The 26,758-nt window shown below is 39.7% G+C and overlaps 1 protein-coding gene across 4 annotated transcripts in view; it reads left to right on the forward strand.

Moving 5' to 3' along the window:
* BRMS1L (BRMS1 like transcriptional repressor) overlaps nt 1-26,758 on the forward strand; it is a 49,421-nt gene that overhangs the window by 536 nt on the left and 22,127 nt on the right. The window contains exons 2-5 of one of the 4 annotated variants that reach the window (XM_005561090.5): nt 3,231-3,343; nt 4,848-4,938; nt 6,433-6,560; nt 8,301-8,380. The exons of 1 other annotated variant lie outside the window; for it this stretch is intronic. In XM_005561090.5, coding sequence (XP_005561147.1) covers nt 4,850-4,938; nt 6,433-6,560; nt 8,301-8,380 — 297 coding nt within the window. In that variant the 5' untranslated portion in view covers nt 3,231-3,343; nt 4,848-4,849. The remainder of the gene's footprint in view (nt 1-3,230; nt 3,344-4,847; nt 4,939-6,432; nt 6,561-8,300; nt 8,381-26,758) is intronic. 2 more of the 4 variants (XM_005561089.4, XM_073997240.1) reach the window with 2 other exon arrangements.

Below are 26,758 nucleotides of genomic sequence, written 5' to 3' on the forward strand. Positions count from 1 at the left end.
GTCCTGCCCCAGGTGGTGCTCTGGAGCGACCGGCCGAGACGGAGAACTTCCCACAGCAGACAAACTGGAAATGCCTCCTCTCCCCAGCCCACCGACCTCTTTCCCTATTTTCTGCTTTGCAACCCTCACTTCTCAGCGCTAGTGGGTTGCCGGGGCCGAGTGTCGGCTTAGTAATTAACCTCAGTTTCCAAGTCAACTTGCCGGTCAGCACTTTTACGTCAGTCCCTTTTCGGGGGCTAACTTGAGAGCTGTCCCGTTCAGTAGCTCCCTGAAGTTTGCAAGACCTAGAGGAAGGGACCAACATTCGGGCTCATTTTGCGTCTTCATATGCTTATAAATTGGCTGAGTTTTGGCAGCGTTGAAAATTCTCCAAGTCTTTTCTTCCCTTCAATTTTTTTCTAACTTTGGGCTGTTTTAAATTATGTTGGGGTGGGGGAGAAGGAGGGCAGATTAACACCACAAATAAATTTTGCAAACTTTTAGGAATGTTTATTCCAAAGTGAAAGGGAATTTGTGATTACCGGGATTATTTTCCTTCGATTGAAATGATGGAGATGAGACTGACTTCTTTGTCTTGGCCTGATTTTGGTCAAGCATTGATGATAGGTTTATGACAGCCTAGTATCATCCACATGCCCTCTTTTCATGTTTCCCTTGCAAAGCAAATCTCCATGGAAGGATATAATTTCAATCAATAAATCAGCCATCCAAAAATATTTATGAGTGACTTCTTTGTGCAGCACTGGATAGTACTCAATATGAGGGATAAATAGTTATTATCTGGGCTCTCTTAAAGAGCTGTCATACGTCACCACTTGATTAAATTGCCAAATGAATGCTTAACTAAATATTGCTGTGGGAATTCAGAGGCAGAGGAAATCGTTTCAGTATTGGGTGGTGGTCACAAAGGCTAGCTGAAGAAGGTGGGATTACCTTAATTATCTTGAAGAATGAGTAGAATTTGGGTTGGGGTTGTGGGTATCCCTATAGGGAGAGGAATGTAAGGAAAAGTACAAGGGCCAGAGTTTAGGGCTTATTCAAAAGCGTGAAAACCTTGGGAGAAGAACTTGAGGTCGGAAAGGAACAGGAAATATAGATGTGAGGGATTTCAAAGAAAGCACAAAACAGGATTGATGAATGCAAGTTTAGGATTGAAGGTAAGAGAAAAACCAAGGTACAAGGAGAGTGGCGGTAGCATCAACAGAAATAGAAAAGTGAAAGATTTAAGATGAAGGTGAAAGATAAGAGTATTTCAGACATGTTGCTTTTTTTTTTTTTTTTTCTCTTTGAAACGGAGTCTCGCTCTGTTGCCCAGCCTGGAGTGCAATGGCATGATCTTGGCTCACTGCAACCTCCACCTCCCAGGTTCAAGCAATTCTCCTGCCTCAGCCTCCCAAATAGCTGTGATTACAGGCACACACTACCACACCAAGCTAACTTTTTGTATTTTTAGTAGAGACAGAGTTTCTCCATATTGGCCAGGCTGGTCTCAAACTCTTGACCTCGTGATCCACCCGCCTCGATCTCCTAATGTGCTGGGATTACAGGCGTGAGCTACCACAACCGGCCTTTTTTTTTTTTTTTTTTTTTTTTTGGAGAAGGAATTTTGCTCTTGGCACCCAGGCTGGAGTGCAATGGCGCCATCTCTGCTCACTGCAACCTTTGCCTCCGGGGTTCAAGCAATTCTCCTGCCTCAGCCTCCTGAGTAGCTGGGATTACAGGTGCCCACCGCCAATGCCCGGCTAATTTTTTGTGTTTTTAGTAGAGACGGGGTTTCACTGTATTGGTCAGGCTGGTTTTGAACTCCTGCTCAGGCGATCCACCTGCCTCGGCATCCCAAAGTGCTGGGATTACAGATGTGAGCCACCGTGCCCGGCCAGACATGTTATGTTGCTTTTTTTTTTTTTTTTTTGAGACAGAGTCTCACTCTGTCGCCCAGGCTGAAGTGCAGTGGCGTGATCTCAGCTCACTGCAGCCTCCACCTCCGGGGTTCAAGCGATTCTCCTGCCTCAGCCTCCAGAGTAGCTGGGATTACAGGTATGCGCCACCATGCTCAGATAATTTTTGTGTTTCACCATCTTGGCCAGGATGGTCTCGAACTCCTGACCTCAGGTGATCCGCCCGCCTTGGCCTCCCAAAGTGTTAGGATTACAGGTGTGAACCACCCTGCCTGGCCGACATGTTGCTTTTGGAGTGATGGCAGTATGTTTAAGAATGCCCAACTGACAAATGCAAGTGTGACATTGGAACCTGCCTGATATGGAAGGGGAGAATAATTTGTAAGTCATCTGCCTTGCCTTGAAAGTAGGTGAGATTTCAAAAGTGGGGAATATAGAGAAAGGAGAACATCTAGACTATATGGGAATATATTTCTTTTTTTTTTTTTTTTAATTTTTTTTTGAGACCGAGTCTCACTCTGTCACCCAGGGTGGAGTGCAGTGGCATGATCTCGGCTCGCTGCAACCTCTGCCTCCTGGGTTAAAGTGATTCTCCAGCCTCAGCCTCCTGAATAGCTGGGATTACAGGCATCTGCCATCACACCCGGCTAATTTTTGTATTTTTAGTAGAGATGGGGTTTTGCCACATTGGCCAGGCAGGTCTTGAACTCCTGACTTCAAGTGATCCACACGCCTATGCCTCCCAAAGTGCTGGGATTACAGGCGTAAGCCACTGCACCTGGACTGTTTGTGAATATATTTCTTAGATCTATAAAGTATTTTATCTTCAAATGTTCTTGCATTTATGATAAGAGCTAGGATCTCAAAATTCCATTTGTTAAAATTCTCCCCCTATAATTTTTATGTTGACTGTTGTGATTTTTAACTTTTAAAAATTCCATCCCAGAAAATAATGGACAACTTAATTTTTGAAGAATGTGGTAATAATTTGAACTGCAAGCCAAAAGTTTAAGTGCAAAGAAATTGTTTAAATACATTTTGCAGTTTGCTTGTTAAAGCATCTCTGTTCTACCATATGTCTTTCATGTTAAACTTTCACAGTGTTTTCTTCTCAAATGTTGGTACTGCGCAAATTCTAAGGCTACAGAAAAGTCTCTACTGTCCAAAGAACTTGGATAGTGAGTCATCTTGAGGGACCAAGTTTTAAGTAGCCAAGAAGTAAGCAATCAAGAGCCAGAAATATTTTTAATCTGTTTTAGAAAATTAGAAAAAAAGTCATAGCCTTCCTTGTTATATAAAAATAATTGAACGTGATTTAACTCTTTCTCATAGTTTGACTTTTATTTGATGAAGATCAAGATGCAGATCATTTTGTGCTTCAGTTATTTTGATGAATGAATATATGTGATGTGAACATAGAAAATGTGGACTATAGGACAGACCTGGTAATTAACAGTTGCTTTCCTTAAAAAGTTTGTATTTTCCTCCTCATTTGCCTCTTTCTCACTGACTGATAGTAACATGGGGAGACAGAACAATGGGAACGTAGGAATGGCAGACCAGGAGAGCCTGTGGTAAACAAAATAAGATTAGTTTCCTTTTTTCTTTTTCTTTTTTTGAGATGGAGTTTTGCTCTTGTTGCCCAGGCTGGAGTGCAGTGGCACGATCTCGGCTCACTGCAACCTCCACCTCCTGGGTTCAAGCGATTTTCCTTCCTCAGCCTCCCAAGTAGCAGGGATTATAGGCATGTACCACCACGCCCAGCTAATTTTGTATTTTTAGTAGAGACGGGGTTTCTCCATTTTGGTCAGGCTGGTCTTGAACTCCTGGCCTCAAGTGATCCACCTGCCTTGGCCTCCCAAAGTGCTGGGATTACAAGCATGGGCCACCATGCCTGGCCTTTCTTTCACTTTTCTTTTTTTTTGAGACAGGGTCTCTGTTGCCCAGGCTTGCGCAGTCTTGGCTCACTGCAACCTCTGCTTCTCAAGTTCAAACAATCCTCCCACCTCAGTCTCTCTAGTAGTTGGGACTACAGGCATCTACCACTATGTCTGGCTAATTTTTGTATTTTTAGTAGACATGGGGTTTTACCACCTTGCCCAGGCAGGTCTTGAACTCTTGAGCTCAAGCAATCCTCCGGCCTCAGCCTCCCAAAGTGCTGGGATTACAGGGATGAGCCACCACGCCTGGCCACTTTTCTTTTTTTATGTGACTGGCAAATCAGCCATGTGAGCAGTTTGAAAGAAGAATCCCAAAAGTGTTTTTGAGCAATGTTAGCCTTTAAAGGACACAATCATTTTGGTGCTACATTCTGGTGAGTTGGTGGAAAACAAACCAAAAGTGGGCTAATTACTTTATAGTCATAGCTTAGAGTCAGTCTTTTAAAGTGATTTAAAAATGAATAAAAATAAGAGGGTCTATAGACCAGTATAGTTTTATATACTCATCTGTATTTTAGATTAAATCTACAGTGGATTTTGTTTTTTTTCTTCAGACTAGGTCAGTCTGTCACCCAGGGTGGAGTGCAGTGTCACAATCATGGCTTACTGCAGCCTCCAACTCCTGGGTTCAGGCGATCCTCTTGCCTCAGCCTCCCAGTAGGTGAGACTACAGGCTCATGGTACTGTGCCCAGCTAATATCTTTTTTTTTTTTTTTTTTTGTTGTAGAGATGGGATCTTCCTATATTGCCCAGGCTGATCTCGAACTTCTGGGCTCAGTCTGTCCTCCTGCCTTGGCTTTCCAAACTGCTGGAATTAGAGGCATGAGCCACCATGCCCAGCAGAAGTTATTATTTTTGATAAATGTTTATTTTCTTTTAAGGCTTAATATAGGTCTTGCCTTCGAATTACAGTTTTTCTTCCTATTTGAATTACGTTTAGATATATTTGAGATGTTCAGATAAATTTGAAAATTAAGTTTATCTTTTATATTTGCGTTTTTATTAACAGAAATGGATGATGAAGACTGTGAAAGAAGAAGAATGGAATGTTTGGATGAAATGTCCAATCTTGAAAAACAGTTTACCGATCTCAAAGATCAGTAAGTAGTGACTTTAGAAGGCTGTTGTCACTGAATCTCAACCTTGTCACTTGTATACTAGCACAAGAGCAACTAGATTCAGTCTCAGCTGTTTTTCCTTTTGTATTTTGTATTTTTGGGACTGACCAATTTGAAAGAGGCTCAACTATTGTTTGTCTACTAAAGACCTCATTAACTAAACTGAAGGTTTGGAGGCAGGGGTTTTTTGTGGGTTTGAACCCAGGAGTTGGAGACCAGCCTGGGCAACATAGAAAGACCTGGTCTCCACAAAAAACTTAAAAATTAGCTGGATGTAGTGATACGTGCCTGTGGTCCCAGCTACTTGGGACGTTAAGGCAGGTGGATCGATTGAACCCAGGTCAAGGCTGCAGTGAACTGTGCTCGTGCCATTGCACTGCAGCCTGGGCAACAGAGTAAGACCCTGTCTTAAAAAAAAAAAAAAAAAAATTCTGTCCTGCAGGATTATTGCCAAAATAAACACTGAGTTGTATCATACTCTAAAGGTATTGGTGTGACAGCTGGCAAATTAGAGTATTTGTAAGTAACAGGGACCTCCTGCCCCATTTTTGAGTTCCTTGTTCATTGAGCAACTAATTTTGTTATGGCTTCTTCATTTGTAGTTGAAACAAACTTAATACGTCAGGGCATAAAGACATTGGTTTTACCTTCATTAGTCTACTTCCTCTTTGTTCTTTTAAAAAATTAAGTAGGCTGGGCCTGGCGCGGTGGCTCACGCCTGTAATCCCAGCACTTTGGGAGGCTGAGGTGGGTGGATCACGAGGTCGGGAGATCAAGACCATCCTGGCTAACACGGTGATACCTCGTATCTACTAAAAAATACAAAAAAAAAAAAATTAGCTGGGCGTGGTGGCGGGTGCCTGTAGTCCCAGCTACTCGGGAGGCTGAGGCAGGAGAATGGCGTAAACTCTGGAGGCGGAGCTTGCAATGAGTGAGATCGCGCCACTGCACTCCAGCCTGGGGGATGGAGCGAGACTCCGTCTCAAAAAAAAAAAAAAAAGAATAAATAAAATTAAGTAGGCTGAATACAGTAATACTGACTCCTTTTCAGGAAAGGTAGAGAGAAGCCAAGTAATTATTTATTTTGACAACTGGTAATGTCTATTGAAAATGATTTGTTTGTTTCTTTTAAACTCAGTGTTTAAATGACCTTTTGTCTTAGAATTGGTTTTATTGTCTGTGGTTAAAACAAAAACAAAATTAATAGTGCCAAAAAGTAGTTATTTCAATTTTATTTTTTGTATTGGTAATTGACCATTAAAGAGTGATACTTTAAACATGATAGATATCTATTTTGTGATTATGTGCATAAAGTCAAACAATGTAACAGTTCTCTGCTTGAGATCAAGGCAGAAATACATTTGGTAGATTGTTAGAATATAAATGATATTAGGAACAAATAATGTATAGAAATGGCACATTGTTAGCCTTTGTTGAGATTTTTAAATTAACGTATTAATTTTTTGCTTTGTTAAGACTTTATAAAGAACGATTAAGTCAGGTGGATGCAAAACTACAAGAAGTCATAGCTGGAAAAGCACCAGAATACTTGGAACCGCTGGCAACTTTACAGGAAAATATGCAAATTCGTACAAAGGTAGCAGGTAGGAAAGTGAAGAATCTTTTCCATATATAGAATGTAAACTCTTCAATAGCTTTAAAAGGTGTTTATCAAGTAAGTGTTTTATGTTGATGGGATTACAAGCATATTTACATCGACCAGAATATTTTACTTTCAGTTAGCCCACAGTCATTTTATTTATTAAATACCTCTTGCTTTGCTCTGATGCTGTGGGGGATTAAAGAAAAAAAAAACCCTCAAGTTGCTTATAGTGTTGTTGAGAAGATAGTTCCACATGTGGTGAAACAACTGGAAACCATGATACTTTGATTAAGAGAGACTGTTACTGTCACGCTTTAATTCCCTATTAGAGAAATTAAAGTTTAAGTGCTCTTGGCGTTTTTTTTATATGTAAGAATGATAGGATTTTTTTTTAATTTATAAAAAAAATTTAAAATGTTTGATCAAGATATTATAGAACAGGAAACTTGCCTTGAACTAGATAATTTATTTTTTCTTTTTTACTTTGATGAGTTTGGTTACTCATTTGTGGCTACGAATAAACAAAGATGCACTATACTTGTATGGTTACATTTCAGTCTTATGTTTGTAAGTGGGATCCAGCCTCAGTATCATGTCCTAGCACTCGTAATCAAGGGATATATGTGGTTTTTCATAGTCAAAAACTAAACTTTAATTAGTGGAGATGCTGGTTGTTTTTCTCTTATGTGGCACTAATTGATCCTTATGTACCTGTTAGATAATACCTAAGGCATTGTTGATAATAAGTTCTTTTTACTAAACCCTCCTTTAACCAAATTTTATTTTTGAGTGCTTAGTATTATGTGGATGATATGATACTCTTCACTGCTATCTTTACATATTGACTTAACGTATCCTTAGAAGCAAAAATATCCCTAATTTTCTTTGTTCTTTTAGGTTACATGGATGATCAGGAAATAATACTTGAGTTGATTATTTACTTTTCTACTCTGGCCTCTTTTATATTTTGATTTTGCAGAGTAGTGTGTGTGAATGTGTTGCTGATGACGTAGTTCCAGATACCTGTCTCTTGCCTTTACTATACAAAGAGAGATAATTACATTTCTAGGGCCAACTATGGCATAAAGCTTAGAATACATATCCAGAGCTCTTTGCGTGCCGTTTTTGTAGTGACATATTTGCATGGCCATGTTACCTATTTTATACTATTGTCCTGTTAAACTATCTTGGGTATCTTTCCTCTAGATAAAGTCCTGTCAGGAGCACTCCAGACATAATTGATTTTGTTATATCAGTTTATATACATTTACTCCTCATGGAAGCTTTGGATTGAAAATAATAGTTTTAAAAAAAAGTGGTTTTGGTGGGGTATAGTATCTAACTGTTACTCTGAGTATATGTGATTGATGACACCAGAGTTTATTGTCTCCATTTCTATTTTGAGAAACTCGAGAGATTGTTTTTCATAGGAAAAGAGTTTTATTTTCATTTTGATCATTCTGTATCAAACATTTAGGAGTAATCTTTAGAAGAATAGGTTAAGAACAAAAACTAGCAGTACAGTTTCTTTCTAGCTCTGAAACTCTTAATTTCTAATCTTTTTGGATATGTGTTTTAAGTGAGCCTTTTTATTTTTAGTCTTTAAAGATAAAGTTAGACTCACTTTTCAATTTTTTCTTGATCCATCTTATTAAATACAGTGAGGACAGAATTCCTGTAGGGAAGTGATAATGGAACTCCTCATTGCTAACATAATCAGAGTAATTGTGTTTGGTTGCAGGAATCTATAGAGAGCTCTGCTTAGAATCTGTAAAGAACAAATATGAATGTGAAATTCAAGCTTCTCGCCAGCATTGTGAGGTACTGTCATTTTGCATAACTTTTAAGCTAATTTCATCTCTTCAAGCCTTTTCTGAGTGTAGTAGTTAAAAAAGTAAACTAAGTAAAACAAAATTAAATAGTACTTTAGCTCATCATTTGTGTGTGATTTAAAAAAAAAAGAATAGAGTTACATTGGAAGCTGTATTGGAGATAGGACACAAAGAAAGGACCATAGAAAAAAACTGAGATAATTTTAGAAGTTTTGCAGCTGTTACTTTAAAAAGACTTTACAATGATTATGTCACCTGGCATTATTGACAATATTAGTATAATTAGTATAATGTGGATTAGACTTACTTACAAAATATACACCCAATGGTGCAATTAGGATTTTGAGCTATAGAATTAGTTTCTGTCTGTTTAGACCTATTTCCACATCTTTGGGCAGAATTCTCTATTTATGGGAAAAAAAAAAGGTGTGTTTTTCTATATGTTCTGTTTATTTTGCATTTAACCCATTTAGGCTGAAGGTTGCAATTTTGTGTGTGTGTGAAAAATCAGATCTTGGTGATGACCTTGAGCAGTAGGATATAAATAATTCCCACAAGCTTAACATTTCAGTAATGGAACACTAGGCATAAATGGGTTAAAAATATTTATAGCATATAAAAAACATAGTGCCCACCAGGCATGGTGGCTCACACCTATGATCCCAAGAGTTTAGGAGGCTGAGGCAAGAGGATTGCTTGAGCTCAGGAGGTCGAGACCAGTCTGGGCAACATAGTGAGACCCCCCGCCTCTACAAAAAATAGAAAAATTAGCTGGGCATGGTGGCAGGTGGCTGTAGTGCTAGCTACTCAGGAGGCTGAGGTGGGGGGATTGCTTGCCCTTGGGAGGTTGAGGCTACAGTGAGCTGTGATTGTGCCACTGCTCTGCAGCCTGGGTAACAGAGTGACACCCTGTCTCAGAAATAACAGCTACCACAACAACAAACAAAAAAACCCCATAGTGCCCATTTTGCAGATAACTTTTTATCAAATCAAGACAAGATTATAGATATACAGGTAGAAATAAGAGGACAAGTTCTATAACGATTCTTCTGTCACTTTAATATGCCGTAAACTAAGAGTAGTTAGGTATAAAACGATAGAGCTCATTGTTTCATTTTCATAATTACAACTGAGATTGATTATCTTTTTGGCGTTTACTAGCTGCTTGGATATTTTTTCCTAAGAAGTGCCTGTTTGTATTTCTTGCCTTTGTGTTGGCCTTTAGTCTTTTCCTCATTGACTATATAAGTTCTTTATATATTCTGGCTATAAATGCTTTGCTGGTTATATACTTTGCAAATATTTTTGCCCAGGTGGTACGATGTTTTCACTCTTTCTGATCACTTGCTGCAAAGACGTTTTACATTTTAATGTAGTTGAATTTATTATCTTTTTATTTATGGGATGTGTTTTGTTTCTTTTGTTTTGAGACAGGGTGTCACTCTATTACCCAGGCTGGAGTGCAGTGGCATGATCATGGCTCGCTGCAGCCTCTACTCCCCTGACCTCAAGCCATCCTCCTGCCTCAGCCTCCTGAATAGCTGGGACTACAGATGCATGCCATCACACCCAGCTAATTTTAAAATTTTTTTGTAGAGAAGGGATTCCACTATGTTGCCCAGGCTGGTCTCAAACTCCTGGGCTCAAACAGTCTTCCTGCTTTGGACTCCCAAAGTGTTGAGATTACAGGTGTGAGCCAAGGATGTGCTTTTTGTGTCTTCCTATTTTGAGGTAAAAAGATGTGTTTTCCTTTAAAAGTTGACATTTTGCTTTCTACATTTAGATGGCAAAACTACCTTTAATTAGTTTTTGTGTATGGTATAAAGTATGGTTCTAGGCCGGATGTGGTGGCTTATGCCTGTAATCCCAGCATTTTGGGAGGCTGAGCGGGCGGATCACCTGATGGCCATTTTCACGGTATCGATTCTTCCTATCCATGAGCATGGAATGTTTTTCCATTTATTTATGTCCTCTCTTATTTCCTTGAGCAGTGGTCTGTAGTTCTTGAAGAGGTCCTTGACATCCCTTGTAAGTTATATTCCTAGGTATTTTAATCTCTTCGTAGCAATTGTAAATGGGAGTTCACTCATGATTTGGCTCTCTGTCAGGAGGTTGAGACCAGCCTGACCAATATGATGAAACCCTGTTTCTACTAAAAATACAAAAATTAGCTGGGCGTGGTAGCATGTGCCTGTAATCCCAGCTACTCAGGAGTCTGAGACAGGAGAATCACTTGAACCCGGGAGGTGGGGGTTGCAGTGAGCTAAGATCGTGCCATTGCACTCCAGTCTGGGCGACAAGAGCAAAACTCTGGGTCAAAAAAAAAAAGTATGGTTCTGATTTTATTTTTTTGTGTATATAGATAGGTAATGTCAACACTATTTATTACATACACCCTTATTTCCCCACAAATCAGCAATTTTCTCTTTTTTGTGTATCAAATGCCCATATATGAGCTGGCCTGTTAACTTTTTTCATTTGTTCTGTTTGTTTCATTTGTTCTGTTTGGCTATTTCTGCACCAGCATCACAGTATCTTTTTCTATTGCTTTTAGTCTCATAAGTCTTGATAACTCTGTGACTTGATACTCTTACTTTTCTCTTTTTCTTCTCCTCTTCTTCTTCCTTTTTTTTTTTTTTTTTTTTTTTTTTTTTGAGACAAGGTCTTATTCAGTTGCCCAGGCTGGAGTGCAGTGGTGTGATGATCCTGGCTGGCTGCATCCTCTGCCTCATGGGTTTAAGTGATTCTCCTGCCTCAGCCTCCCAAGTTGCTGGGACTAGAGGCATGTGCCACTATACCTGGCTAATTTTTTTTTTTTTTTTTTTGTATTTTTAGTAGAAACAAGGTTTCACCATGTTGGCCAAGCTGCTCTCGAACTCCTGACTTCAGGTGATCCGCCCGCCTTGACCTAAAATGCTGGGATTACAGGCTTGAGCCACCATGCCTGGCCCAATTTTATTATTTTTTTTAAGTAACAACTTAAAAAAATTACTTTTAAAAAAAATTATACTTCAAGTTCTGGGATACATGTGCAGAACGTGCAGGTTTGTTACATAGGTATACATGTAACATGGTGGTTTGCTGCACCCATCAACCCATCATCTACATTAGGTATTTCTGCTAATGCTATTCTTCCCCTAGCTCTCCACCCTCCGACAGGCCTCGGTGTGTGATGTCTCCCTCCCTGTGTCCATGGGTTCTCATTGTTCAGTTCCCACTTATGAGTGAGAACATGCGGTGTTTGGTTTTCTGTTCCTGTGTTGGTTTGCTGATAATGATGGTTTTCAATTTCATCCATGTCCCTGCAAAGGACATCAACTCATGCTTTTTTATGGCTGCATAGTATTCCACAGTGTATATGTGCCACGTTTTCTTTATCAGGTCTTTCACTGATGGGCCTTTGGGTTGGTTCCAAGTCTTTGCTATTGTGAACAGTGCTGCAATAAACATACATGTGCATGTTTCTTTATAGTAGAATAATTTGTAATCCTCTGGGTGTATACCCAGTAATGGGATTCCTGGGTCAAGTGGTATTTCTGGTTGTAGATGCTTGAGGAATTGCCACACTGTCTTCTACAATGTTTCAACTAATTTACACTCCCACCAACAGTGTAAAAGCATTCCTATTTCTCCACATCCTCTCCAGCATCTGTTGTTTCCTGACTTTTTAATGATCGCCATTCTAACTGGCGTGAGATGGTATCTCATTGTGGTTTTCATTTGCATTTCTCTGATGACCAGTGATGATGAGCTTTTTTTCATGTTTGTTGGCTGCATAAATGTCTTCTTTTGAGAAGTGTTCATATCCTTTGCCCACTTTTTGATGGGGTTGTTTTTGTCTTATAAATTTGTTTAGTTGCTTGTAGATTCTGGATATTAGCCCTGTGTCAGATGGGTAGATTGCAAAAATTTTCTCCCATTCTGTAGGTCGCCTGTTCACTCTGATGATAGTTTCTATTGCTGTGCAGAAGCTCTTTAGTTTAATTAGATCCCATTTATCAATTTTGGCTTTTGTTGCCATTGCTTTTGGTGTTTTCATCATGAAGTCTTTGCCCATGCCTATGTCCTGAATGGTATTTCCTAGGTTTTCTTCTAGGGTTTTTATGGTTTTAGGTCTTGTGTTTAAATCTTTAATCCATCTTGAGTTAATTTTTGTATAAGGTGTAAGGAAGGGGTCCAGTTTCAGTTTTCTGCATATGGCTAGTCAGTTTTTCCAACACCATTTATTAAATAGGGAATCCTTTCCCCAATGCTTGTTTTTGTCAGGTTTGTCAAAGATCAGATGGTTGTAGATGTGTAGTGTTATTTCTGAGGCCTCTGTTCTGTTCCATTGGCCTATATATCTGTTTTGGTACCAGCACCATGCTGTTCTGGTTACTGTACCTTTGTAATATAGTTTGAAGTCAGGCAGCATGATGCTTCCAGCTTTGTTCTTTTTGCTTAGGATTGTCTTGGCTATATGGGCTCTTTTTTGGTTCCATATGAACTTTAAAGGAGTTTTTTCTAATTCTTTGAAGAAAGTCAATGGTAGCTTGATCAGAATAGCATTGAATCTATAAATTACTTTGGACAGAATGGCCATTTTCATGATACTGATTATTCCTATCCATGAACATGGCATGTTTTTCCATTTGTTTGTGTCCTCTCTTATTTCTTTGAGCAGTGGTTTGTAGTTCTCCTTGAAAAGGTCCTTCACATCCCTTGTTAGTTAGATTCGTAGATATTTTATTCTCTTTGTAGCAATTGTAAATGCGAGTTCACTCATGATTTGGGTCTCTGTCTATTATTTGTGTATAGGAATGCTTGTGATTTTTGCACATTGATTTTTGTATCCTGAGACTTTCCTGAAGTTGCTTATCAGCTTAAGGAGATTTTGGGCTGAGATGATGGGGTTTTCTAAATATACAATCATGTCATCTGCAAACAGAGATAATTGACCTCCTCTCTTCCTATTTGAATACGCTTTATTTCTTTCTCTCACCTGACTGCCCTGGCCAGAACTTCCAATACTATGTTGAATACAATTGGTGAGAGAGGGCATCCTTGTCTTGTGCTGGTTTTCAAAGGGAATGCTTCCAGCTTTTGCTCATTCAGTATGATATTGGCTGTGGGTTTGTCATAAATAGCTCTTATTATTTTGAGATACGTTCGTCAATACCTAGTTCATTGAGAGTTTTTAGCATGAAGGGGTGTTGAATTTTATCGAAGGTCTTTTCTGCATCTATTGAGATAACCATGTGGTTTTTGTCATTGGTCCTGTTTATGTGATGGATTACGTTTATTGATTTGTGTATGTTGAACCAGCCTTGCTTCCCAGGTATGAAGCCGACTTGATTATGGTGGATAAGCTTTTTATGGGCTGCTGGATTCGGTTTGCCAGTACGTTATTGAGGATTTTCATATTGATATGAATCAGGGATATTGCCCTAAAATTTTCTTTTTTTTTTGTGTCTCTGTCAAGTTTTGGTATCAGGATGATACTGGCCTCATAAAATGAGTTAGAGGATTCCCTCTTTTTCTGTTGTTTGGAATAGTTTCAGAAGGAATGGTACCAGCTCCTCTTTGTACCTCTGGTAGAATTTGACTGTGAATCCATCTGGTCCTGGGCTTTTTTTTGGTTGGTAGGGTATTAATTAGTGCCTAAATTTCAGAACTTGTTATTGGTCTATTCAGGGATTCGACTTCTTCCTGCTTTAGTGTTGGGAAGGTGTATGTGTCCAGGAATGTATCCATTTCTTCTATGTTTTCTAGTTTATTTGCATAGAGGTGTTTATAGTATTCTCTGATGGTAGTTTGTATTTCTGTGGGATCAGTGGTGATGTCCCCTTTATTATTTTTTATTGGTTCTATTTGATCCTTTTCTCTTTTCTTCTTTATTATTCTGGCTAGCAGTCTATCTAAAACCAGCTCCTGGATTCATTGATTTTTTTGAAGGGTTTTTTGAGTCTCTATCTCCTTCAGTTCTGCTCCGATCTTTGTTATATCTTGTCTTCTGCTAGCTTTTGAATTTGTTTGCTCTTGCTTCTCTAGTTCTTTCAATTGTGATGTTAGGGTGTCAATTTTAGCTCTTAACCATTGTCTCCTATGGGCATTTAGTGCTATAATTTTCCCTCTAAACACTGCGTTAGGTGTGTCCCAGATATTCTGGTATGTTGTGTCTTCGTTCTCATTGGTTTCAAATAACTTATTTATTTCTGCCTTAATTTTGTTACTTACCCAGTAGTCATTCAGGAGCAGGTTGTTCAGTTTCCATGTAGTTGTGCAGTTTTGGGTGAATATCTTAATCCTGAGTTCTAATTTGATTGCACTGTGGTCTGAGAGACTGTTTGTTATGATTTCCATTCTTTGGCATTTTCTGAGGAGTGTTTTACTTCCAATTCTGTGGTCGATTTTATTTTTTATTTTTATTTTAACTTTTTATTTTATTTTATTTTTATTTATTTATTTTTTTGAGGTGGAGTCTCGCTCGTCACCCAGGCTGGAGTGCAGTGGCGCGATCTCGGCTCACTGCAAGCTCCGCCTTCCGAGTTCACACCATTCTCCTGCCTCCACCTCCTGAGTAGCTGAGTAGCTGGGACTACAGGCGCCAGCCACCATGCCCGGCTAATTTTTTGTATTTTTAGTAGAGATGGGGTTTCACCATGCTAGCCAGGATGGTTTCGATCTCCTGACCTCGTGATCCACCCGCCTTGGCCTCCGAAAGCGCTGGGATTACAGGCGTGAGCCACCGCGCCTGGCCTTTTTTTTTTTTTTTTTTTTTTTTTTTTGAGACAGAGTCTATCTCTGTACCCCAGGCTGGAGTGCAGTGGCGCGATCTCAGCTCACTGCAAGCTCTGCCTCCTGGTTCACGCCATTCTCCTGCCTCAGTCTCCTGAGTAGCTGGGACTACCTGCGCCCGCCACCACGCTGGCTAATGTTTTGTATTTTTAGTAGAGATGGAGTTTCACTTGTTAGCCAGGATGGTCTCAATCTCCTGACCTTGTGAACTTCCCGCCTGGGTCTCCCAAAGTGCTGGGATTACAGGCGTAAGCCACCATGCCTGGCCTATGTGGTCGATTTTAGAATTAGTATGATGTGGTGCTGAGAAGAACATATATCCTGTTGATTTGGGGTGGAGAGTTCTGTAGATGTCTATTAGGTCCACTTGGTCCAGAGCTGAGTTCAAGTCCTGAATATCCTTGTTAATTTTCTGTCTCATTGATCTGTCTAATATTGACAGTGTGGTGTTAAAGTCTCTCTATTATTGTGTGGGAGTCTCTTTGTAGGTCTGTAAGAGCTTTCTTTATGAATCTGAGTGCTCCTGTATTGGGTGCATATATATTTAGGATAGTTAGTTCCTAACTATCTAGTTGCATTGATCCCTTTACCATTATGTAATGCCCTTCTTTGTCTTTTTTGATCTTTGTTGGTTTAAAGTCTGTTTTATCAGAGACTAGGATTGCAATCCCTTCCTTTTTTTTTTTTTTTCTTTCCATTTGTTTGGTAAATATTCCTCCATCCCTTTATTTTGAGCTTATGTCTTTCTTTGTACATGAGATGGGTCTTGACTCTATCCAATTTGCCAGTCTGTGTCTTATAATTGGGGCATTTAGACCATTTATATTTAAGGTAAATATTGTTATGTGTGAATTTGATCCTGTCATTATGATGCTGTCTGGTTATTTTGCTTGTTAGTTGATGCAGTTTCTTCATAGCGTTGATGGTCTTTACAATTTGGTTTGTTTTTGCAGTGGCTGGTACCAGTTTTTCCTTTTCATATTTAGTGCTTCCTTCAGGAGCTCTTGTAAGGCAGACCTGGTGGTGACAAAATCTCTCAGCATTTGCTTGTCTGTAAAGGATTTTATTTCTCCTTTGCTTATGAAGCTTAGTTTGGCTGGATATGAAAATCTGGGTTGAAAATTCTTTAAGAATGTTGAATATTGGCCTCCACTCTCTTCTGGCTTGTAGGGTTTCTGCAGAGAGATCCGCTCTTAGTCTGATGGGCTTCCCTTTGTGGGTAACCCGACCTTTCTCTCTGGCTGCCCTTAACATTTTTTCCTTCATTTCAACATTGGTGAATGTGACAATTATGTGTCTTGGGGTTGCTATTCTCGAGGAATATCTTTGTGGTGGTCTCTGTATTTCCTGAATTTGAATGTCGGCCTGGAAGTGCTCTTGGATAAAATCCTGAAGAGTTTTTTCCAACTTGGTTCCATTCTCCCTGTCACTTTCAGGTACGCCAATCAGACGTAGGTTTGGTCATTTCATGTAGTCCCATATTTCTTGGAGAGTTTGTTCATTGCTCTTATTTCTTTTTTCTCTAATCTTGTCTTCATGCTTTATTTCATTAAGTTGATCTTCAATCTCCGATATCCTTTCTCCTCTTGATCGATTCGGCCATTGATACTTGTGGATGCTTTATGAAGTTCTCATGCTGTGTTTTTCAGCTCCATCAGGTCATTTATGTTGTTCTCTTAACTAGTTATTCCAGTTAGCATTTCCTGTAACCTTTTATCAAGGTTCTTAGCTTCCTTGCATTGGGTTAGAACATGCTCTTTTAGCTTGGAGGAGTTTGTTATTACCCACCTACTGAAGCCTACTTCTGCCAATTCATCAAGCTCATTCTCCATCCAGTTTTGTTCCCTTGCTGGTAAGTTCCCTTACTGGTAAGTTGTGATCTTTTGGAGGAGAAGAGGCGTTCTGGTTTTTGGAATTTTCAGCCTTTTTGCACTGGTTTTTCCTCATCTTCGTGGGTTTATCTACCTTTGGTCTTTGATGTTGGTGACCTTTGGGTGAGGTTTCTCTGTGGACATCCTTTTTGTTGACGTTGATGCTATTCCTTTCTGTTCGTTAGTTTTCCTTGTAACAGTCAGACTCCTCTGCTGCAGGTCTGCTGGAGTTTGCTGGAGGTCCACTCCAGACCCTGTTTACCCGGGTATCACCAGTGGAGGCTGCAAAACAGCAAAGATTGCTGCCTGTTCCTTCCTCTGGAAGCTTTGTGCCAGAGGGGCACCCACCAGATGCCAGCCAGAGCTCTCCTGTATGAGGTGTCTGTCCACCCCTGCTAGGAGGTGTCTCCCAGTCTGGAGGCATGGGGTCAGGGACCCACTTGAGGCAGTCTTTCTCTTAGCAGAGCTTGAGTGCTGTGCTGGGAGAAGATCCACTGCTCCCTTCAGAGCTGGCAGGCAGGAATGTTTATGTTTGCTGAAGCAGTGCCCACAGCCACACCTTCCCCCAGGTGCTCTGTCCTAGGGAGATGGGAGTTTTATCTATAAGCCTCTGATTGGGGCTGCTGCCTTTCTTTGAGGGATGCCCTGCCCAGAGAGGAGGAATCTAGAGAGGCAGTCTGGCTCCAGTGGCTTTGTGGCACTGCTGTGGGCTCTGCCCAGTTGCAACTTCCTGGTGGCTTTGTTTACACTGTGAGGGGAAAACTGCTTACTCAAGTCTCAGTAATGGTGGACGCCCCTCCCCTCACCAAGCTCAAGTGTCCCAGGTCAACTTCCGACTGCTGTGCTAGCAGGGAGAATTTCAAGCCATTGCATCTTAGCTTGCTGGGCTCCTTGGGAGTGGCATCTGCTGAGCAAGACCACTTGGCTCCATGGCTTCAGCCCCTCTTCCAGGGGAGTAAATGGTTGTTTCTCACTGGCGTTCCAGGTGCCACTGGGGTATGAAAAAAAGCTCCTGCAGCTAACTCGGTGTCTGCCCAAAAGGCTGCCCAGTTTTGTGCTTGAAACCCAGGGCCCTGGTGGCATAGGAAACTGAGGGAATCTCCTGGTCTGTGGGTTGTGAAGACCATGGAAAAAGCCTAGTATCTGCATCAGAATGCACCATTCCTCACTGCATAATCCCTCCTGGCTTCCTTTGGCTAGGGGAGGGAGTTCCCCAACACCTTGTGCTTCCCAGGTGAGGTGATGCCCCACCCTGCTTTGGCTTGCCCTCTGTGGGCTGTACCCACTGTTTAACCAATCTCAATGAGATGAACAAGGTACCCTAGTTGGAAATGCAGAAATCACCTGCCTTCTGCGTTGATCTTGCTGGGAGCTGCAGACCCAAGCTGTTCCTATTTGGCCATCTTGCCAGCCACCGCCAAAAAATTACTTTTGTGTGGTGGTGCGTGCCTGTAGTTCCAGCTACTTGAGTTGCTGAGGTGGGAAGATTGCTGAGTCCAAGAGTTCAAGACCAGCCTGGGCAACATGGCAAGACTACATCACTAAAAAAATTACTTTTTATTTTTTGCTGCTATATCAAAAATAATTTTGTATGTTGATATCACATCCAGCAACCTTACATACCTCTCTTTTTTAATTAATTTTTTTTTTTTAGAGACATGGTCTCACTGTATCGCCCAGGCTGTGCGGTGGCCCGATTATAGCTCACTGCAGCCTTGAACTCCCCTGCTTAAATGATCCTCCCACCTCAGGCTCCTAAGTAGTTAGGACTATAGGCATATGCCACCACACCCAGCTAATTAAAAAATTTTTTTTGTAGAGATGGGATCTCACATATTGCCCAGGGTGGACCTCTGTTCTTAATTCTAATAATTTGCATGCAGATTTTCATATTTTCCATGTAATAATGTCATTTGTGAATAATAGCAGTTTGTTTCGTTTATTCTCATCTCCTCTACTTGTTCTGTTTGTTTTAATGGTACTGATAGGACCTCCAATACAACATGGAATAGAAGCAGTGAAAGCAAACATCGTTGTTATGTTCTTGATCTTAAGGGAATGCTTCTAACAGTTTTCCAATAAGTATGATATTTTCTTTTGAGTTTTGGTAAATACTCTTTGTCATGTTAGGGAAATTTCCTCTTCTTTTTTTCTCAGAAATTTTACGAATAGTTAAATTTTATTAATTGCTTTGTCTGCATCTATTGAATTAGTCATGGTTTTATTCTCATGATCTATTGCTGTGGTGACTTAGGTTGTTAATGGATTTCCTAATGTTAAACCATTCTTGGATTCCAGGAATGATTCTTTTTCTTCTGTGTTTGCAAGTGAGATTTAATTGATTTAATTGTCAATTCTTGTACTGTCTTTTATTTGATTACAAGATTCATAAACTCAGTTAAGAATATTCTGTATTTTTCTCTCCCACAGAAGTATATAGTTAAGAGTGCAGTAGTTCCATGAGTGTTTCGTACATCTGGTCTTTGTGATATATATACACATACACACATTTTTTAGAGATGGGGGTCTTACTGGGTTGCCCAGACTGGAGTGCAGTGGCTATTCCCTAGCGTGATCATAGTGCACTGTAGCCTTGAATTCCTGGCCTCAAGCAGTCCTCCCATCTTAACCTCCCGAGTAACTGGGACTGTGCCACTGCACCTGGCTATGATATGGATTTTTAATAGTGTCACACTCAATAAGTTGTAAGAAAGTACATAGAACTCATTTTGGTGAACTATTTGAGAGTGAGTTTACAGCATGATGCACTATTACCCCTGAGCCCTTTAATGTATGTTAGAAACAAATGAGGAACATTCTTTTATATAACCAAAGTATAGTCATCAAAATCAGGAAATGAGTTGGGTGCAGTGGCTCATGCCTGTAGTCCTAGCGCTTTGGGAGCCTGAGGTGGGAGGACTGTTTGAGCTCAGGAGTTTGAGACTAGCCTGGGTAACAAAGCAAAGACCCTGTCCCTACAAAACAAAACAAAAAAACTGGGCATGGTGGCACACACCTGTAGTCCCAGCTACTCGGGAGACTGAGGCAGAGGGTTGCTTGAGCCCACAATGTTGAGGCTGCAGTGAGCCATGATCATGCCACCGCACCCCAGCCTAGGTGACAGAGTGAGAGCCTGTCTAAAAAAGAAAAAAATCAGACCACATATTGTCATTGTCATTGCATTTAGTTTTCATGTCTTTTTAGTCTCTTTCAATGTGAAACAATTCCTTAGTCTTATCTAAACTTTCATGATCTTTATATTTTTGAAAATTTCAGGCCAGTTATTTTGTGGAATGTTCCTCAGTTTTGAGTTGGTCTGCTATTTCTTCATGATTCGAATCAGGTTTTGCATCTGGCAGAAAAATCCCAGCAGTGATGCTGTGTTCTTCTCATTGAATTCTGTCAAGCAGTACACAGTTTTGATATGTACCATTATTGGTGATATCCACTTTGATCACTTGATTTAAGTGATGTCTTCCAGGTTTCCCCAGGTAAACTTACTTTTTTCCCATTGTGATAAATATTTTGAGAAGGACTTTGAAACTATGCAAATACCTTGTTCCTCATAACACATTCAATTAATTAATTTATATAAATATGGACTCCTTTTTTAAACTCATTTTTTGGTCTACTTTATCTTTCCCTTACTGAGAGAAACATGTCAGAATTTCTCTCTGTGATGGTGGATTTGTTTATATTGCTGTTTTGTTTTTGTTTTTGTTTTTAAACAAAACAAAACAAAATGCAGCATCTCCCTTTGTTGCCTGGGCTGGAGTGCCGTGGTGTGATCACAGCTCACTGCAACATCTGCCTCCTGAGTTCAAGCGATCCTCCCACCTCAGCATCTCCAGTAGCTGGGACTACAGCCATGTGTTACCAGCCTGGCTACTTTATATATTTTTTTTTTTGGTAAAGATGGAGTTTTACCATGTTGCCCTGGTTGGTCTCGAACTCCTGGGCTCAAGCGATCTGCCACCTTTGCCTCCCAAAGTGCTCAAATTACAGGCCTAACGCACTGCACCTGGCCATCTCTTTGTATTTTTTTTTTTTTCAGTTAGTTTTCTTTTTCTTCTTCTTTTTTTTTTTTTTAGAAACAGGGTCTGTGTCACCCAGGCTTGAGTGCAGTGGCACGATCATAGCTCATTGAAGCCACAAACTCTGGAGCTCAAATGATCCTGCACCTCAGTCTCTCAAGTACCTGGTACTATAGGTGTGTGCCACTGTGCCCAGCTAATTTTTAAAAATATTTTGTAGAGATAGGGTCTCAGTTTGTTGCCCAGGCTAAGTTTTCTTCTTTATTTCCTAAAAAGTTCAACATACAATTCTCTTCAAAACAGTAGTCGTTCACCGTTTGAGATTTGGAGGCTAAAGGTACCAATGATGAGGTGCAATACGGTTAGCTATAGGCATAATGTTGTACAGCAGATCTCTAGAACTTAATCAGCTGGCATACTGAGACTTTATACCTGTTGAATAGCAACTCCCCATTTCCCCCTCCGCCACGCCTGGAAACCACCATTCTGTTCTCTGCTTCTGTGTGTCTGACTAGTTTATATACCTCATACAAGTGGTATCATCCACTATTTTCCTCTGTGACTGGCTTATTTCACTTAGCATGATGTCCATATGCTGCTGATAATGATAGGATTTCCTTCTGTTCTAAGGCTGAATAATATTTTATGTATTGACTACATTTTCTTTACCCCATTCATCTGTCTGTGGGTATTTAGGTGGTTTCCACATCTTTGCTGTTATAAACAGTGCTGCAATGAATGTGGAAGTACAAATATTTCTTTGAGATCCTGATTTCAATTCTTTAGGTTTAATACCCAGAAGTGGGATTGCTGGATTATGTGATTTTTTTTCAGGATGCTCCAGACTGTTTTCTTTTTAAAAAAGTAATTAATTTTAAATTGACAAATGTTTAAATTGTATATACTTATGGTGTACAGCATGATGTTTTGATATATGTATATTTTGTGGAATGATTAAGTCAAGGTAATTAACATAGCCATCGCTTCACATTCCATTTGTTTTATGATGGGAACATTTAGAACCTACTGTCTTAGCAAGCTTCCAGTATACAATACATTATTATTATTATTATTAGTTTTTTTATTTTTAGAGATAGGGTCTTTCTATGTTGCTCAGGCTGGCCTTGAACTCTTGGCCTTAAGTGAGCCCGCTGCCTCAGCCTTCCAAGTAGCTGGGACTACAGTTGTGCGCCACTGCATCTGGCTATGATACGTTATTATTACCTGTTATAATATTATCCTGTACAATAGATCTCCAGAACTTATTCCCCATGTCTAACTGAAATTTTGTACCCTTTGGTGAACATTTCCCATACCCTGCCCCACTTCCCACTCCCACATTTCTTGGTTACCACCATTCTACTCTTCTATGAGTTTGATTTTTTTTAGATCCTACATGTAAATGAGATCATATTTATCTTTCTATGCCTGACTTATTTAACTTTAGTAATGTCCTCTAGGTTCATTCATGTTGTCACAAGTGACAGGATTTCCTTCTGTTTTAAGGCTGAATAGCATTCTGTTGTGTGTATATATATCAATTTTCTTTATCAGTTCATCCATTGATGGACACTTATGTTTCATTAGTGGATGAACTTAAGCCATATCTTGGAGGTGAATAATGCTGTAGTGAACATGGGAGTGCAGATATCTTTGACATACTGATTTCATTTCCTTTGGATGTATACCTAGAAATGGAATTGCTGGAAATTGTATTTTTTTTTCTTTTTCTTTTTAAATTTTTTATAGAGACAGAGTCTCACTGTGTTGCCCAGGCTGGTCTCAACTCCTGGGCTCAAGTGATCCTCCTACCTTGGCCTCCCAAAGTGCTGTGATTACAGGCATGAGACACTGTACCCTGGCCTGTAGTTGTATTTTTAAATTTTTGAAACTTCTGTGCTGTTTTCCATAATGGCTGTACTAGTTTAAGTTCCCAACAGTGAACAAGGGCTCCTTTTTCTCCACACTCCTGCTACCAACACTTGTTATCTTTTGTCTTTTTGTTTGTTTTTGAGCAGTGTTGTTCTGTTGCCCAGGCTGGAGTGCAGTGACACGATCATAGCTTACTGTAGCCTCAAACTCCCAGGCTCAAGCAGCTCTGTCACCTCAGCCTCCCAAGTAGGTAGGACTGTAGGCATGTGCCACCACACCTGGCTAATTTTATTTTATTTTATTTTTGTGCAGATGGGGTTGTGCTATGTTGCCCAGGCTGGTCTCAAACTCCTGGCCTCAAGTGATCCTCCCAGCTTGGTCTCTCAAAATGTGGAAATTATAGTTATGAACCACTGCACCCAGCCTGTCACCTGTCTTTTTGATAATGGCCATTCTAACAGGTGTGGGGTGATAAATCATTGTTTTAATTTGCATTTCCCTGATGATTAATGATATTGAGCATCTTTTCACATACCTGTTGTCCATTGTATGTTTTTGGAGGAATATCTATTCAAGTCTTTTGCCTATTTTAAAATCTGATCATTTGGGCTTTTGCTACTGAGTTGAATATTTTCTTTCTTTTTCTTTTTTTTTTTTTTTTTCTGTTGACACAGTCTCGTTCTGTCACCCAGACTGGAGTGGTGTGATCTCGGCTCACTGCAACTTCTGTCTCCCGGAATCAAACAATTCTCGTGCCTCCCCAGTAGCTGGGGCTACAGGCATGTGCCACCAGGCCTGGCTAATTTTTTTTGTAATTCTAGTAGAGATGGAGTTTCAACATGTTGGTCAGGCTGGTCTCAAACTCCTGATCTCAAGTTATCCACCCGCCTCGGCCTCCCAAAATGCTGAGATTACAGGCATGAGCCACTGTGCTTGGCCGAAGAATTTCTTATGTATTTTGGATATTACTGCCTTATCAGATATATGGTTTGCAAATATATTCTCCCATTTAGTAGGTTGCCTTTCCTTTTTTTTTTTTTTTGAGACGGAGTTTCGCTCTTGTTGCCCAGGCTGGAGTGCAATGGTGTGATCTTGGCTCACCCCAACCTTTACCTCCTGGGTTCAAGTGATTTCCCTGCCTCAGCCTCCTGAGTAGCTGGGATTACAGGCATGCACCACCACGCCTGGTTAATTTTGTATTTTTAGTAGACGTGGTGTTTCTCCATGTTGGTCAGACTGGTCTCAAACTTCTGACCTCAGGTGATCCTCCTGCCTCAGCCTCCCAAACTGCTGGGATTACAGGCATGAGCCACCGTGCCCGGCCTTCAGTAGGTTGCCTTTTCACTCTGTTGTTTTCTTTGCTGTGCAGAAGCTTTTTAGTTTTGGTAGTCTCGCTTGTCTATTTTTGCTTTTGTTGACTGTGCTTTTTGTGTCATATCAAAGAAAGCAGTGCCAAGACCAGTATCATGAAGCTTATCGTCTATGTTTTATTCTAGGAGCTTTATAGTTTCAGTTTTACGTTTCAGCTTTTACATTCAGCTCTTATGTTTAAGTCTTTAATCTGCTTTGAATTTATTTTTGTGTGTGTTGTGCAATAAGGGTCCAGTTTCATTCTTTTGCATGTGGATATCCAGTTTTCCCAACACCATTTTATTTTTGGATTTTAACATCGATTTAATAATCTCATTTAATATACAGTTCTCACAAAAGTTGTCTCCAAAAACATTATTTAGTTTTGTTTTGTCCAGTTTTAGTTTTCAGCTGATCCTGGACCCACCCAAGGATCAAGCACAGAATTTGGTTTCTTGTATCTTTTGTTTCCTTCACTTCTTAGCTCCCTCTTATTTATTGCTTTGCCTTTCCTGGTCTTGACATTGTTGAAAAGTCTAGGAAGATTATCTTGGATGTTTTGCAATCTGATTTGTCTTTTGCTTCCTCATGATTAGACTCAGATTTAATATATTTGGCAAGAATAGCTTATAGATAATGCCCTGTACTTCCCATTACCATCTGGTGGATTTGTTTTATTACAAGTTATTATTTGATCCCTTGGTTAATGTGAAACCACACAGGTGTTGGTCTACAGGAGAAAGGTTGAATAAACTCTGCTACTTTCCTGCAATGGAGTACCATGAGGATGTAAAAAGGAATGAGGAAGACCTCTATGAGTTGACATGAAGTGATTTCCAGATGTCTAAACAAAAAAGTATTCCAAAAAAAAAAAAAAAGGTGTAGATAGTGTACTACTCTTTAAAAAAGAGGGATAGAAATATAAATGCTTGTCTGTGTTGCTTGCTTATTTTTGTGAAAAGAAGTACAAAAAGCTAGTAAAAAAAACCTATAGGAGACCTATAGGAGACCTACAGGAGAGAGAGAGGAAGAGCAAGAAGACAGGAGGAGGAGGTTAAGATTTCTTTTAAGAATTCCTTGGCATGTGGTTTTAGCTTTTAAGCATACAGGTGTTTTTCATAGAAAATGTAATAAATTAAATTGAGAGAAATAAGTGTTGGAAAGGATGTGGAAGAAAGGAAACCCCTGTGTACTGTTGGTGGGAATGTCAATTGGTGCAGCCATTTTGGAAAACAGTATGGCGGTGCCTCAGAAAATTAAAAGTAGAGCCACCATGTGAGCCAGCAACCCCACTTCCAGGCATACACCTGAAGAAAACGAAGCCAGTAGCTCATATGTACACTCCCTTGTTCATTGTAGCATTCAAACACCATCTTTTGAAAAGACTGTTTTTTTCCCATTGTGTATTCTTGACACCGTTGTTGAAGATCACTTGACTATACATGGATGGGTTTATTTCAAGGCTCCCTATTCTGTTCCACTGGTCTGTATGACAGTACTATACTGTTTTGATTATCGTAGCTTTGTAATATATTTTGAAATGAAGTAATGTGATGGTTCCAGCTTTGTCTTGATCAGCATCATTTTGGCTATATGGAGTCCTTTGTGGTTCCTTTATGAATTTTAGGATTGTTTTCTCTATTTCTGTAAAAAATGCCACTGTCATGGCAGAACGTGAACCAGATAAAAGAAAAACCCACTGAAATTATTTTTTGATGAGACAATGTCTTGCTCTGTCACTTAGGTTGGAACGCAGTGGCATGATCATACCCACTGTAGCCTTAAACTTGTGGACTCAGGTGATCCTCCCAAGTCAGTCTCCTAAGTATAATAGTTGGGACTACAGGCATGTGCCACCATGCATAACTCCACTGGTGTTTTGATAGGGGTTGTAATGAATCTGTAAATCGCTTTGAGTAGTATTGACATTGTAACAATATAAGTCTTCCAATCCACGAACTGTGATGTCTTTCCATTTGTGTCTTCTTTAATTTCTTTTATTGATGTTTGTTGTTTTCAATATACAAGTCTTTCAGCTCTTAGGTTAAATTTATTCCTAATTGTTTTATTCCTAATTGTTTATTCCTAATTGTTTTATTGTTGTGGTTGTAAATGGGATTGTTTTCTTAATATCTCCTTATATTTCTATCAGTCTTTGCTTTATATCTATATCTATCTATCTATATATATAGAGAGAGACTTTATTATCATACTCAGACATTTAAAAATTTTTATATCCTTCTAAAAAATGTAACATTTATCCTATTTTAATGCTCTTCTGTCCATGTTTCAGAGACAGAAAAACATTAAAAAGGGGTTTAAAAAGTCTATTTTGTCTGATAATTAAAACGGCCACCTTAGTTTTATTTGGCATGGCATTTGTGTGATGAAATTTTTTTTCATTTTTTTAAAAACTTTTTTTCTGGCCTTATATTTTATTTTATCACTTTTTAAATAGCATAT

This window comes from Macaca fascicularis, chromosome 7 (assembly GCF_037993035.2).
Source record: "Macaca fascicularis isolate 582-1 chromosome 7, T2T-MFA8v1.1".
Classification (NCBI taxonomy): Eukaryota; Metazoa; Chordata; class Mammalia; order Primates; family Cercopithecidae; genus Macaca; species Macaca fascicularis.